Consider the following 14,148-nt stretch of genomic DNA (forward strand, 5'->3'; position numbering starts at 1 on the left):
GACTGGCTTCCTTAGCATAGTGTTTTCAGGGTCCACCCATGATGCACCAGGTGCCTGAATTACCTTCCTTTTGAAGGCTGGATAATATTCCACTGTGGAAGGAAATGATAATTTTCTTAAGGAATGAGGAGCAAATGCTTTTCCTGCCTCCCTTCTCTGAGGTGCTTTCTCTGAAACAAAATGTAGCTGTGAATACGTTCACATAGCCAGATAGTTCTGTAATACAAGAAATGGAATCCTGGAGCATGTCATGGTATCATTATCCCTAGAAATGTCTTAGGCTGCAGCCTGGTCCACACTGGAGCATTAATGTCCACGGAGCCCATTATAATGCCATTTGCCTATAAAGTTATCATGTAGTGGGTGCACTTAAGTGCCTAATAAATCTACTGATGCTATATGCTGGGTTTCCTTATATCACGGGATATAGCCAGCATTCACAGGGGAATTCATATAAAGCTTTAACGGGCATCCATTTTATAGATGAATTTTAGGAGCTATAAAGATATCATTCAAACTCTACGTTGACATCTCCCTATAAAAGATTTCGGTATCAAAGAAGTCATTTTCTATAAACATTTGTATAAAATAATAAATTTTAAGGAAATTTTAAAGGGTTGAGGCCAGTTTTGTCATTTATTAGATGCCTACATCTCAGGCATCTATTGCAAACCCGTCCATCTAAGGAGTTAACCATTGTTTCCTGCGCTTGTCTCTGACAGAGCCTATGTCCTGTTTAAAATGCCCAGGGAGGCTACAGTTTCTAAAGGTCAGCACGATCTCGTATCATGACCAAGATGTGCTCAGTACATTCACAAAAACCTCTCTGACTTTGTAAAGCACGGATGTTAACTCTCCCTCTCCTTATAAAGTGCTTAGTTTAACACCATGTGCATAAAGACATCCATTGTATATTGATTTTTTTAAGCTTGTTTAGATTTCCAGTGTTGAATTGTTACATCTCACTTCCCAGACTCTGTAAATCTAGATGAAGTTATCAAATTCTCTTAGTTCCAGGAATTCTCTGGTAAATGTGAGTGCTTGCCAGCTGGCCAGATAATTGGTGGTTCAGTTTTGTCAGAAATAGGAAGTATCAAGGGTTGTAAGAAAGAAAGATTGTGAAACTGGAATGTGGTCTTCCCTTAAAAAAACATCTTATGGTGTGGGAATTTCCAGAAGTCTTTATCCCCAGCCCATTTTTGTAATGTTCTTGTTCCTGTGTAGGTATCTTACCAGAGTAAGGAGCACCCAGGAAGTCAGGAAGCTGACTTAAGTGGCTGATGTCAGAACCCAAGACTGGGGACTGGGTGGAGCCCCTCACTGTCCCTACCTCATTCCCACTGGGCGATGCTTCAATGCACGTGGTGTGTGAGGACAGGGCAGAGTGCTGGACCAAAGTGCTGGGAAATTCGGTTGGTGACCCTTAATCCCTCAGAAGCCTGGAGAGGGGTGGGGAGCTTGGCAGTGCAGAAAGGGGTTCTAGGCAATCACATGTCCCCTTCCAGTGACCCTTGGACCAGACATTCAGGGTCTAGTTCCTGCAGAGCTTGAGACCAGCCGTGGAGGTTATGTACAGCTCAGGGAGCTGCGTGCATTTCCTGGGGTCAGCAGGGAGAGCGTGGCAGTTTAAAGTAGCATCCAGCATCTTTGTTGGCTCCTTTGGTTATGCTGAGACAGACCCATGGACATGTCCTGGGCAGGCTTTGGCTCTTGGTGTCGCTGGGTCTCCTGGGTCAGTAATTGGTTCCTACAAGGCTCTTCTCTTCCCAGGGAAGAGAGGAAGGTGTGGAACTAGTAGCTGTAGATGGCAATGTCTTAGAAGCATTCGTTCAGAGTTTGATCTGTGTGGCGGAATTTGTTGATCCATTTTACTGGGAGGTCATTAGGAATCTCCTGGGCAGAGAGGAGAAAGTGAGGCTTCTGATTCTAAGCTCTGTAGGATAGAAACTGAGTTCTTATATATATTTCCTTTCCCTTTAGGTTCAGTATATAGAAAATACACAGTCATGGTGTCTTACACCTGTAATCCCAACACTTTGAGAGGCCTAACCTGGAAGATTGCTTGAGGCCAGGAGTTTTGAGACCAGCCCGAGCAAGAGCCAGATCCCATCTCTACTAAAAATAGAAAAAGTAGCCTGGCTTTGTAGCAGGCACGTGCAGTCCCAGCTACTCAGGAGGCAGAGGCAGGAAATTCACTTGTGCCCTGGAGTTTAAGGCTACAGTGAGCTGTGATTGGGCCACTGTGGTCCAGTCTTGGCAACAGAGCAAGACCCTATCTCTTCCTCCCCCAGATAGGAAATATATGAGCGCATGAGTGGTATTGATGTCAGCAGACACTGGCTGAGTGCCAGGTGCTTTGTTAGGCGATTAGAGGTGAATCAGTGGCCCACAATTGTGGACACAGACTCATACCTAGTAAAGTGTACGTAGCACAGTGGAATGGGTAGCTTTGTTAACATGTTCGTTCATTCATTTCAACTAAATTGATCGGTCTTCTACATGGACACAGAGATGAATAGAACGTGGCCTTTACTTCCACACGGGCATTGTCTAGATGAGAGTCTGCACAACGTGCCCAGGAACTTGGAGAAGAAAGCCCTCAGCACTTCATGGCTGTGGGGGATGGGAGAGGCAGCAGGGTAAGGTTTGGACTGTCCAAAAAGGGCCTGGAGCCTCTAGGTGAAAACTGTGTCCACACACAACCTGCTCACAAATACTGATAGTAGCTTCATTTGTCACTGCCAAAACTTGGAAGCAACCAAGGTCTCCTTCAGTAGGTGAATGGACAGACAAAGCCCAGTACATGGGACAGTGGAACTTTATTCAGCAATAAAGAGAAATGAGGTTTCAAGACATGACAAAACGTGGAGTAACCGTGAATGCACACTACTAAGTGAAAAAAGAAAAATCTAAAAAGGCTACCTGTACTGTGTGATGCCAGCCCTGGGGCCTACTAGAAAAGGCAAACTGTGGAGACAGAATGTCAGTGGTCACACAGGATTAGGAGGAGGGATGAGTTGGTGAATCTACTTCCCTACAGTGAAACTATTCTGCATGATACTGTAATGGTAGAGACGCGTCACTATCTGTCTGTAACACCATAGAACATTGTGGCCCACAGACTGAATGCGCTAATGTCACCTGGGGGTTTGACTGAGGATAGTGTATAATATCAGTGCTGGCTCGACACCTGTAACAAATGCACCACATAACTAATGAGCTTATTAGGGGACACTGTGTGGTACAGAGGCGTATATGGAAACTCTTACATTTTCTTTGCTTAGTTTTTTGTAAACCTAAAATTACTCTAAAAAATTAAGTCTATTGATCGTAAAAGGAAGGAGCATAGGGCCCAGGGTTGGGGCGGGGAGCAAGTGTCAGAGAATCCTATCTAAGTTTGGAGCCAGCAGGTGCAGAGGCCTGGGAGGGGCCGGTGTTTGGGGTGTAGCAGAAGCAGGTCATGCCACGCTGTGAAGGCTCTCCACTGAGGAGCCCGGGTCTTTCCATCCTCCTGTCTCAGAGAGGGTAACCGCTACTGTTTCTGTTCACAGCAAAGAGCTCCGGGGAAGGTGCTGCTGGATGCAGTCTGCAACCACCTCAACCTCGTGGAAGGCGACTATTTTGGCCTTGAGTTTCCTGACCACAAAAAGATCACGGTAGGTGATGTCAGATGAACGTTGCTGTTTTATAATCTGTTCATCTTGGGGGGGGGCGGGAAGCAGGAGGAAAGAATTGGTACCCTTCCTTGGCCATACAGAAAGGGAAGAAAAAATACTGAGAAAACCCTCATGAACTTTTTTTTTTAATGGTAAAAGTAATTCATATATGTGATTAGCAAGTTCAAAGAGGGCACACAGTGAAGACTATTCCCCGAGTTCCCAGGAACCACCTTTACACATGTCCTTGAGTGTACGAGGTCTGACAGTTAAGTTCACAATCTTGCTGCTGTGTACAGAACTGACGAAAATATTGCAAAAATTCATTGACTTGTCCATCAGAATCATTGGCTGACTGTGAGAAGCATAGCAGACCAAGGAAACATGGATAGAGAAACAGTTAAGAAAATTTTACCTGAACATCTGGGCTTGAGAAAGGTGCATACAGAAATAGGCTCTTGCATCACAACAATCCACCGGCTCACACAGCACTATCTGTGAAGGAGTATTTTAGCCAGTAAACAAATAACAGTATTGAACCACCCTCCCTACTCACCTGATCTAGACCCAGTGACTTTTTTCTTTACTCAAAGGTAAAGAAATATCAAAAGGAAAACATTCAGGACATCGGGGTGATATGATCACAGCTCTGATGGCCATTCCAGGAAAAGAGTTCTAAAACTGCTCTGCAGGGTGGACTAGGGGCTGGCGTCAGTGCACAGCTTCCCAAGGGAAGTGCTTCGAAGGTGACCCTCGTGATACTCAGCAGTGACGTGTGGAGCTCGTCACTGGAGGAGGAGTTCACAAACTTAATTGTCTGACCTCATCCTTCTGGAAAAGTCAGTGTAAACATATAATAGGCACACAACCTGGGAATACACACATGTGAGGAGACAATTGTACTTTCCCTCCCCTGCCGAGCAATCTTTTCCCGCACACGGAGCCCTCCTTCTCCTTTTCTTTCCTTTTTTTTTTTTCCCTGCAGTTTTTGGCTGGGGCCAGGTTTGAACCTGCCACCTCCCATATATGGGGCTGGCGTCCTAGTCCTTTGAGCCACGGGCGTCACCGCCCTCACCTTTTCCTTTTCCACAGCTGTGTGCTACTCCCCCTGAGGGCTGTGGATATAATTTACAGCTGCTGTTGTTGATGGTGGAACACTTCGCTTCTCTTCAGTTTTGCACTAATACAGATGTTGCTACAGTGAACTTACTAGTACTTTTGTGTTTGTGCTAAGGGCCAAGTGTTTCAGTAGTAGGTCAAATTCAAAGGCATGGAATTGCCCAGACAATGGATTTGGGTTCAACCACTTTAAAGTTGCTAAATATGTCATTGTTTGTTAAAAAGATTTTGCTGGCTTGAATCCAAAATTTAAAGAATAGCTTCCTGGTATTTTTGTCTTGTTTGGTTGATGGCCCTTTAAGGCTCTTCCCAAATCTACCCTTTAGTTGTCACCTAGGAAGTTCATGGGCTGTATTTGTATTCTTTGATTCTGTGCATACCGAGTGCCTAGAATGTCTCCTAGTCCCTGCCCTATAAATCTGATAATAAATAGAGGCCAAAATGGGACATGTGACAGGTGCCAGGAGGTCTTGGGCATTGAAGGCAGCAGATGACATTTGTGTTTGGGAAATCTTTCCTGGATATTACAAACCTGAGTCGCAGGAGACCAGTAGGAGCTGACCTAATAGAGTGTCCTGAGAGAGGCGCGTCCCACAGCCAGAAAGCAGAAAGCAAGTGGGCTGTTGAGGAACCTGCAGAGAGGGCCAGAGCTGAGGGGACAGGTGAGGGCAGAGGGGGGAAGAGTAGCCGGCCAGCAGGAGGCCAGATGGGGAAGGGCTTTCTGCATCATTGCTCCAGTGGAAACATATGAGGCACAAACTCGATTTTAACTTTCCTAGCACTGATGTTAGGAAAGGTTGAAAAGGACAATTGTGGTATCTCAGAGACAGCTAGAGCCTGATCGGAATAGGACGAGACTGGTCAGGAACCCCTTTAGGTGGTTGGAGCGATTCAAGTAAGACGTGATGCTGGCAAGAACTACGGGGGTGCTGGAGGGCTGAAGGGAGGTGGATGGAGTTGAGAGCTGTTGAAAGCAGTAGGGATGGGGTGTGATTAAAGGGGTGGGCTTGTGCAGGAGAGCCGCTCAGAGTGGCTCATTTTTCCAGCTCTGCCATCTTGGTGGACAATAGTGCCCGTCCCTGGGGAGAAGATGATGATTCCCACTGCAGATGGGAGGGGCCAGGGCGTCAATAGATGTTCCAGATCTGGAACATCAGTGTCAGGAGGTGTTTTTCCTGGTGCTCAGGAAAGAGATGTGCACAGACATTTGGATTCAAGAAATCCTGTGATTGTTTTAAATGCCAGTTGAAGCTCTGAAATGGGAGGAGAATTCATGGTGTAAAGAGAAGGGGCCAAAGGTGGAATACATGGAAGGGAAGAGCCTTTCAAGGAGGTATAGGTGGGGGGAGGGAAATGAGAGCATTTCAAGGAAGGAGCGGGCAGGAGGGAAGTCGATGGACACTTGTCCAGAGCAGGTGGTACATGAGCAGATCTGCGAGACCCCTAGAAAGGACGGCAAATTGTGTTTCCTTGACTTAATCTCACTTCCAGACACTCCGTCAGTTTCTAGTTCATACTTTAAATCTGAGCTTCCCTGTCAGTCCTTTTTCTGATGTGGCGTATGACCAGAGACCTGCTGAATCTAATTCCATATCCACTTACTTGTCTAACAATTACTCTGTGCCTACACTGTGGCATCACACTTCATATTAAACACAAGATAAAGTGACCGATAGCAGGAATAGTTACGGTTTCCAACAGCTTGGTAAGAGAGTCCAGGAAGCAATTACAGCGTGGCAGGTTCTGTGAAACATTCTTTCATAGGCTTGTTTTATGTCAAAAGAATGATTCTCAAAACACCTAAAGATTCATGGTCTCATTATTTCTAATAGCCTTGATAAGTGCCTGCCTGAAGCTCCTAACAACCTTCATGACTCTGGTCTTGTCCCATCTACCCTTCTCAACCAGAACTCAGCAGTGGTGTTTTTGCACTTCACAGTTGAGGTTGTTAAGATTCTAAAAATTGCTTTGGGTCTGGATCTGCCAATTAGCAATTGTCAGAGCTAGGATTCTAACTGTTCTTCTCCCAGTTCACAGCCTTTTCTGCTAACCATGGGCGCTTCTCATTTCCTGGGATTTATAAACCTGGGTATCTGCTGGGGTGGCTTTTTTCAGTTATCAGACTCAGTTTTTAAGGTTTCAGTCCTTCCTGACAATATTTTTTAAGAATATATTTAACTGCAAAATGAAGAAAACTCCACTAATGATGACTTAAAAGATGTAGATATATATTTGTCTCACATGAGAAAAAGCCACTGCAGGGCCAGGTGGGATGATTCACACCTGCAGTCCTAGCAGTGTGGGAGGCTGAGGCAGGAAGATTGCTTCAGGCCAGGAGTTCGAGACCACATGAACAAGAGTGAGACCCCTGTCCCTTCAAAAAATTAGCATGCTGGCCCACACCTGTAGTCTCAGCTACTCAGGAGGCTGAGGCAGGAGGATCACGTGAACCAGGAGTTTGAGGTTGCAGTGAGCTAGGCTGACACCACTGCATTCCAGCCCAGATGACAGAATGAGACTGTCTTCCAAAAAACAAAGCCCCTTCATGAGTACTTACTATGTGCTGATGAGTTCTAACCTCATGGATACAACATGAGTAAACATGATCCACATTCTAGAGCAGGATTGGATGGCACACTTTCTTTGTAAAGGAGGGACAGATAGTAAAAAGTGTAGACTTCTCAGGGAGTGCAGTCTCTGCTGCACCTTTTCAAAGCGGCTTTTGAAGTAGCCAATGACAATACGTAAATGAATGGAGTGAATGTCTTCATTCCAATAAAACTTTATTAGTAAAGCCAGAAGCCATGGTTTTCTGACACTTGCTCCAGAGATTGGTTGTATTAATTCTGCACCAGGCACCATGCTAGGTTTATATATAATATTTCATTTATTCCTGCAAAGATGTGTTATATCCCCTTTATCTGATAAGGGAGATGAGCCTTAAAGAGGTTAAGTCATCCATCCTCTCAAAGGCACACGGTGAGGAAATGGTAGAGCTGGGCTTAAAGTTCAAATCTGTCTAGATACAAGCCCCTGTCCTCAGCTACATCCAATTCTGACCATGTCTTTGTATGTTGCTCTCTGTTGATTACAAAACCCCAACTTCAGAGCTAACTGCATATAATTTTAAGCAAGTTCCTTTGACAAAATTGATTGCAGTGTTGGAGGGAACAGTGTAAGTGGCTAGAGGGGTATGAGGAGAGCTGCAGGGTCCTGGCTGTGTTCTGTATCTTGTTCTGGGTGCTGCATCAGTGGTATGATCAGTCTGTAACATTCAGCCAGCTCTCTGCTTGTAACCTGAGACAGATCTATAACTTCAATGAAAGTTTACCCCCAAATGCAATGAAATAGATGCACACAGTAGTGGAAATGATGACCAAAAATCACTCAGAGTGCGGCAGGTAGAGTGTTGTTTCAGAAGTGCCAGGGACCAGTCTTGATTGGATGAACTAAGAAAGAGCGGCTCTAAGAAAGAGAATAGTTAGTAGTGGCCGGGTTTCCCTCTCCACCCCTGGACAGAGTTGCTTGGCAGTATAAGATGTGAATCTCCTTGGTGTATCTGCCACAGCCCCCACCAGGCAGTCCACTGTGGAGAAGTTGAGCCTGTTCTACAGTCAGGTGCTGGCGCTCAGATCTCTGCAGTCCTCCCAGCAGAGAGGGCGGCTGGGGGGCCCTTGCTCTGCCTCACTTTGCTCTTAGGTAAAATGGGGACAGTAGGGCCCCCCTGTGCAAGTCCCCCAAGGGGACTGGGAGGATCAGATATGATCTCTGAGCATGCGGCCCAGCGTTCTGGGACACGTTACAGTGTTCAGGACACATGAGCTACAGGAACTTCTGCTGTCATCATCTCCATTGTCATCATTATTAAATTTTTTAATGTGGTCCGAAACAGATGACAAAATTTATCATCTTAGCCATTTTTAAGTGTACAGTTTGAAAGTGTTAACTGTTTTCACACAGTACTACTCTAGAACTTTCTTATGAAACTGAAACTCAACAGCCCTTGAACACCAGCTCCGTATTTCCCTTGCCAGAGGCCCCGGCAGCTGTGGCTCTGCCTCCTGACTCTAAGAGGCTGAGCCTTTACACACTTGCAAGTGGACTCAGGCAGGGTTCGTCTTCCTATAACCAGCTCATTTCACTCTGTATCACGTCCTCAGGGCTCATCCAGGTGGCATATAACAAGATTTCCCTAGGTTGCTTGTTTGTTTTTTATTTCCAGATTGATATGAGGGTACCAATGTCTAGGTTACCCTATTTTAATTTAGGCAAAGTTCAAGTTGTAGTTGAGCCCTTCCCCCAGGGGGTGTGCTGAACACCCTCAGCACTGCAAGGATCAGCTATGCTCTCTGAGCATGCGCGTTAAGTGAGAGCCCCGCCCCCAGCCGTCCTCCACTCCCCTCCCCCTCACTACCTAGACTTGTATTTCTTCTTTCCTGTGGGCGTGCGGTTGTTTGTATATTGGTTCCATATTAGTATTGGGTATTTTTTTTTTCCATTCTTGAGATACTTTTGCTAAGAATGTGTTTCAGCTCCATCCCGGTAAACACAAAAGATGTAAAGTCTCTATTTTGTCAGGGCTGAATACGAAGAATTCCATGGTATACATGGGTTGATTTCACATCTTGGTGATTGTGAATTGAGCTACAGTAAACATTCTAGTGCAAATGTCCTTGTGATAAATGATTTGTTTTCTTTTGGGTAGATACCTAGTAACGGATTGCAGGATCAAATGGAAGGTCAACTTTGAGTGCTTTGAGAATTCTCCATACTTCTTCCCATAGAGGCTATATGAGTTTGCAGTCCCCCCAGCAGTGTAGACGTGTTCCCTTCTCTCCATGCCCGCACTTTGGACACTGGCTTGTGGTTCCCTTGTGTGTGTAGACCACGTCTCGTGTGTGCATTCATCCTCTGATAGACTCTTGGCTCCTACCACTTGGCTATTGTGGGTCAGCTGCAGTGAATGTGCGTGTGCCATTGCTATTATTTTTTAATACCACCATCGTAACTGTCACCTTTGCCCGGCTTAATTGGGAGACTGCACATACATCTTCCAAACCAAGAGAAACCATGGTCAGTCTCAGAAGGCACAGGGCTGTCACACCAGCTTCGTCTGTTTTTGTGTGTGTGATACATGGGAGACTTGTCCCCCAAAGCACCTGAGGTTGGGAGTTTTGTCCCCACTCAGCCTTCTGTACCTCAAAGTAATTTCTATCATGTAAATAATACCCAAGTTGGAACATAACTCATGGTAAAGATTTGAAGAAGTTTAAAAGGGGGAAATAAGTGCTTTCCATAGCCTGAAATGTGTTTCCCAAGATTGTAAATAAACTAAAAGTGATAATTATTGTACAGTCAATTATGCATTACCCTTAATTGGGCTTGTCCCATGGCTTGTCCGTTAATTGGGTTGATTGCTGTATTTACATGTAGGTCTGGCCTGCTATGGTCCTTGGGTCCAGGCAACCCTCCCTACCAAATCCCTCCACAGAACAGAGAAGTCTTTCAGTCAGCTTTTTGAAAACATAAATTGGGCCTTCTGTGGCAGAAACACTATTGATCTCAGGACTTAAGACCTTGTGCTTAATGTGCCTGCCAATCGGTACATAAAGTCGGAAGACTGGTAAAAGGCCAGAAGGCCATTAGGTTGCTGTGGCGGCACTAACTAGGGGGTTCTCTCTAAACTGACCTAGCAGGATTCTTGCTAAACCTGCACACACAAGCCTGAGCCTGAAGCCTCAGAGAAGAGGGTGCAGAGGAGCCTGACTAGAGTTTGGATGAGAGAGAATCTTTGTCAGGACAAAAGCGGCCACAGCTAAAAATGAATGGATGTCACTACATTCCAATAAAACTTTATATATGGACACAGAAATTTGGACTTCGGATAGTTTTCTGGTGTCATGAGATGGGATTCTTTTGATTTTTTTTTTCTACCATCTAAAAATGTCATAGCCAATCTTTGCTTCTGAGTGATAGAAGGGAGGAGGCCCGGCGTGGCCCTCGTGCCTTGATTTGCCAACCTCTGCAGTACAATATTCTCCTCTGGAGGTATCGAACCATTCACAATTTACAGTAAGCAATTCAGAGTAGTACCTTGCCCACCTCTTAACAGCAGAGCGTGCAGCCGGCATCCAACCAGCACTGCCTCAGTGGAGCATGTGCCCCCTGCGGAGTCCGCTGCCTTCCCGCAGATCCTGCCCCCCCCCCCATCTCAAATCGCTGCACCGTCTCAGCAGCAGAGATAGTTGTAGTTAGAGTTGCCTCATTAGCCTACTGAGGGTAGTTGGAAACGCTCTGATTATGGACCATAAATCTGCATAAGCACTCGCTCTGTCAATTACCAGCTGGACAGATTCTTAACATTCTTGATTTTATACTTTTATCTGAAAAACGGGAGTAATAAATGACTATTTCACAAGGTTTTTATGAGGATGAATCTCAGTATTTTACAGTCACGAGCCCACCAGGTCTCCTGGCACATAGTAGGCTCTCAGATGTCTGTTGTCATTCATTTTGGATTCTAAATCAGAAACCAATGAGTCCATCCCACTTATCCCTTTTCCCCCATAAGCCACACAGTTCATTGTGATTTTACCAGTTTTACAAGCACTCACCTTGTGTGTACACAGATCTATGCAATGTTACCACGTGTGGCTTCTCATAACCACCGCAGTCAAGATGCAGAGTTATTCTACCCCTCACGACTCCCCCGTGCAGTCCCTAACCCTTGGCAACCGCTCATCTGTCCATCTCTATAATCTTGTCATTTCAAGAATGTTGTAAAAATGGAGTAGTACAGTATGTAGCTTTTTGAGATTGGCTTTTTTCACTCAGCTTAATTCCTTTGAGATCTGTCTGAGTTGTGTGTATCAATCATCTGTTCCACTTCATTGCTGAGTAGTGTTCCCTGGGATGGCCCTGCCACAGTCTGTTTAACCCTTAATTCATTGAAGGACATTTGGGTTGGGCTGTTACAGACAGAGCCACTGTGAACCTTTGTGTGCAGGTTTTTGAGTGAACATAAGTCTTCCTTCTCTGGGACAGAAGCCCAGGAGCGCATTGCTGGGTCAGATGGTTAATGTGTGTTCAGGCAATTGATTGAACTTCTTTATCGTGTTGATACGGTGAGTTACAGCAATTGATTTTTTTCAAAGATTGAACATACTGGAATAAATCCCAGTTGGTCATGGTACATGATTCCTTTCATACATTGCTGGATTTTATTTGCTAATACTTTAAGGTGTAGGTCGGAGAGGTCTTGGTGTGTGGTTTCCTTTTTGTGTGCTGTCTTTGGCTTTTGGTAGGAGGGTAATGGTTTCCCGCATGTCCTTATTTTCTGTTGATACGTAATGTGCACATTTGCAGAGCACACGTAATAATTTGATTCATTCGTATAATCAGATCAGGGTAATTTGGATATCTATCACCTTAAATATTTATTTTTTCTTTATGATAAGAACATTCTAGTTTTTTTCTTCTGAAGTTTCTAAAATAGACTCCTGAGAAGCTGATGGTGGTAGTGAAAGCATAGTTTTTTTAAATCTTCCCCAAACCCAAGACCACATGTAAAAACAGCTGCGTAGCCAAATAATAAATTTGGGGACAACATTTTATAAAGCAAAACTACGTGTCAGAGTAAGCCCTAGATCCTAGAGAACAGCTGGGCACAGGCGCTGGCCACGGAGTCCGCACGCCGTCCACATCTGTGTGGAGGGAACCGGGAGGAGATGACATAGCCGGTGGATAAGAGGAGAGAACCCCCAGGCAGCCGCCGCTGGTCACCAGGGAAGGTTTGAGACGAGCCCCTCTGGGACAGGCCATGACTCAGAAGAGGCTTTAGAGAAGGGAGCTGACATGGAACCAGGTAAAGACAACAGAGAAATGACAGAGAAGAGGAGGGAAATACAGAGCCAGGACGTTTCAGAAAGCAAAGCCACCGTGTGTGTCCTTCAACACTATTTGCACATACAAGTGATTAACAAAAAGTATCAAGATCATAATGATATTTTTAAAACAAAAAGAAGAATTTGTGTGTTCCTCCTGAGACACCATGTTCAGCCTTGCCCGAGATTGGATCTGACTGCCAAATTGCAGAAACCACAGAGGATAGAGGGACCTGGTGAATAGTATTGCGAATGTGCAGGCAGCAAAGTCCAGACCCCAGGACACTCTACAAGACCGCAGATCAACTACAAGGAAAAGCGGAAGATGGAGGAGGAAGCTGTAGATTAAAGATAACTTAAAAGATACACAAGTTTTTTAAATGGGAAGGACTAAACTCGAGTGTATAAAGTTGCACCTGCGACAAAGTCAACTATTACAAAACGTATGTGGTGACTGTAAAACTCTGGACGGTGCTTCTGTTAGAGGGAATGAGGAGCTGAGTGAGTTTGGGATGAGCTGACCAGCAGTTTATTTCCTAACTTTTTGGGTGGACACAGTGTTTACCATTTCATAATCCACTGAGCTATATCCATTTGCTTTGGGTAGTTTTAAGCACTTGTGTGTTATTTTAAAACTAACCGGTTTTAAAAAGGTATAAAAGAAAAGTATAAAGCAAAAGAAGCAAATGATGGTTTAAAGGGCTGCGTAGCATCGTGTCTGTAGTCAGGAACACTGTATTGTACGCTTGGAAATTTAAGAGGGTAGATCTTAGGTTGTCTTCTTACCAACTTAAAAAATGCTCCAATTAAACCATAATACATAAGGGAAATTCTTTGAAATGAATTTTCCGAAGCTAATGAAAACGAAATAAATAATTTAAAAATAGTTAACTGGGTAGCTGATGTTTGACAAGTACCATACCTGAAGTCTATGGCTGAGTCCTTTCCGAGAAGTAAAGGTTCTCAAATGTCAGATTTTTTCCTCCAGTTACATGTTCCCTGCAACCCCATGCATGCATGGTCTTATAATTTCATGTCTTGGTTTTATTCCAGAACTTTCCTTTATATGTATCTGAGATATCAAATCCTACATAATGAATTCAGTACACAAATGCATATGGAATGGCCTGTGCTGTGTTTGATATGTACTTTGGTTTACGTATCTGTCTTTAATTTCTTTGTTATTTAAAGCTTTTCTTATAAATAAATAAATAAAATCATATCCTACCATTTTCAGTTTTAAATTTACTCACAGATTCCTATAATGGGTCAGTGTTGTTTAAAAGGGAAAGGGTTTGGGCATTAATTAGGGTGTATTTAGAGAGACACAATAGAGCCAGAAATGAAGGATAGTCCTGGATTGGATATAAGTTTTGACAGACCAGCAGCAGGAAGGACATTCTGTAGTCAACTGGAGGAATTTGATTATTGTCCGAGGATTTGATGAAATGAAAGTTTACAAAATGAAAAGATAGAAATCTTTGGGGGGG

At 44.4% G+C, this 14,148-nt stretch overlaps 1 protein-coding gene across 2 annotated transcripts in view; it reads left to right on the top strand.

Moving 5' to 3' along the window:
- Positions 1-14,148, top strand: part of FARP1 (FERM, ARH/RhoGEF and pleckstrin domain protein 1) — a 281,209-nt gene that overhangs the window by 175,865 nt on the left and 91,196 nt on the right. For both annotated transcript variants that reach the window (XM_003789589.3, XM_023513086.1), the window contains exon 3: positions 3,552-3,656. In XM_003789589.3, coding sequence (XP_003789637.1) covers positions 3,552-3,656 — 105 coding nt within the window. The remainder of the gene's footprint in view (positions 1-3,551; positions 3,657-14,148) is intronic.

The sequence above is a fragment of the Otolemur garnettii genome, unplaced genomic scaffold, assembly GCF_000181295.1.
Source record: "Otolemur garnettii isolate 467f Iridium unplaced genomic scaffold, OtoGar3 scaffold00034, whole genome shotgun sequence".
NCBI classification, from domain to species: domain Eukaryota; kingdom Metazoa; phylum Chordata; class Mammalia; order Primates; family Galagidae; genus Otolemur; species Otolemur garnettii.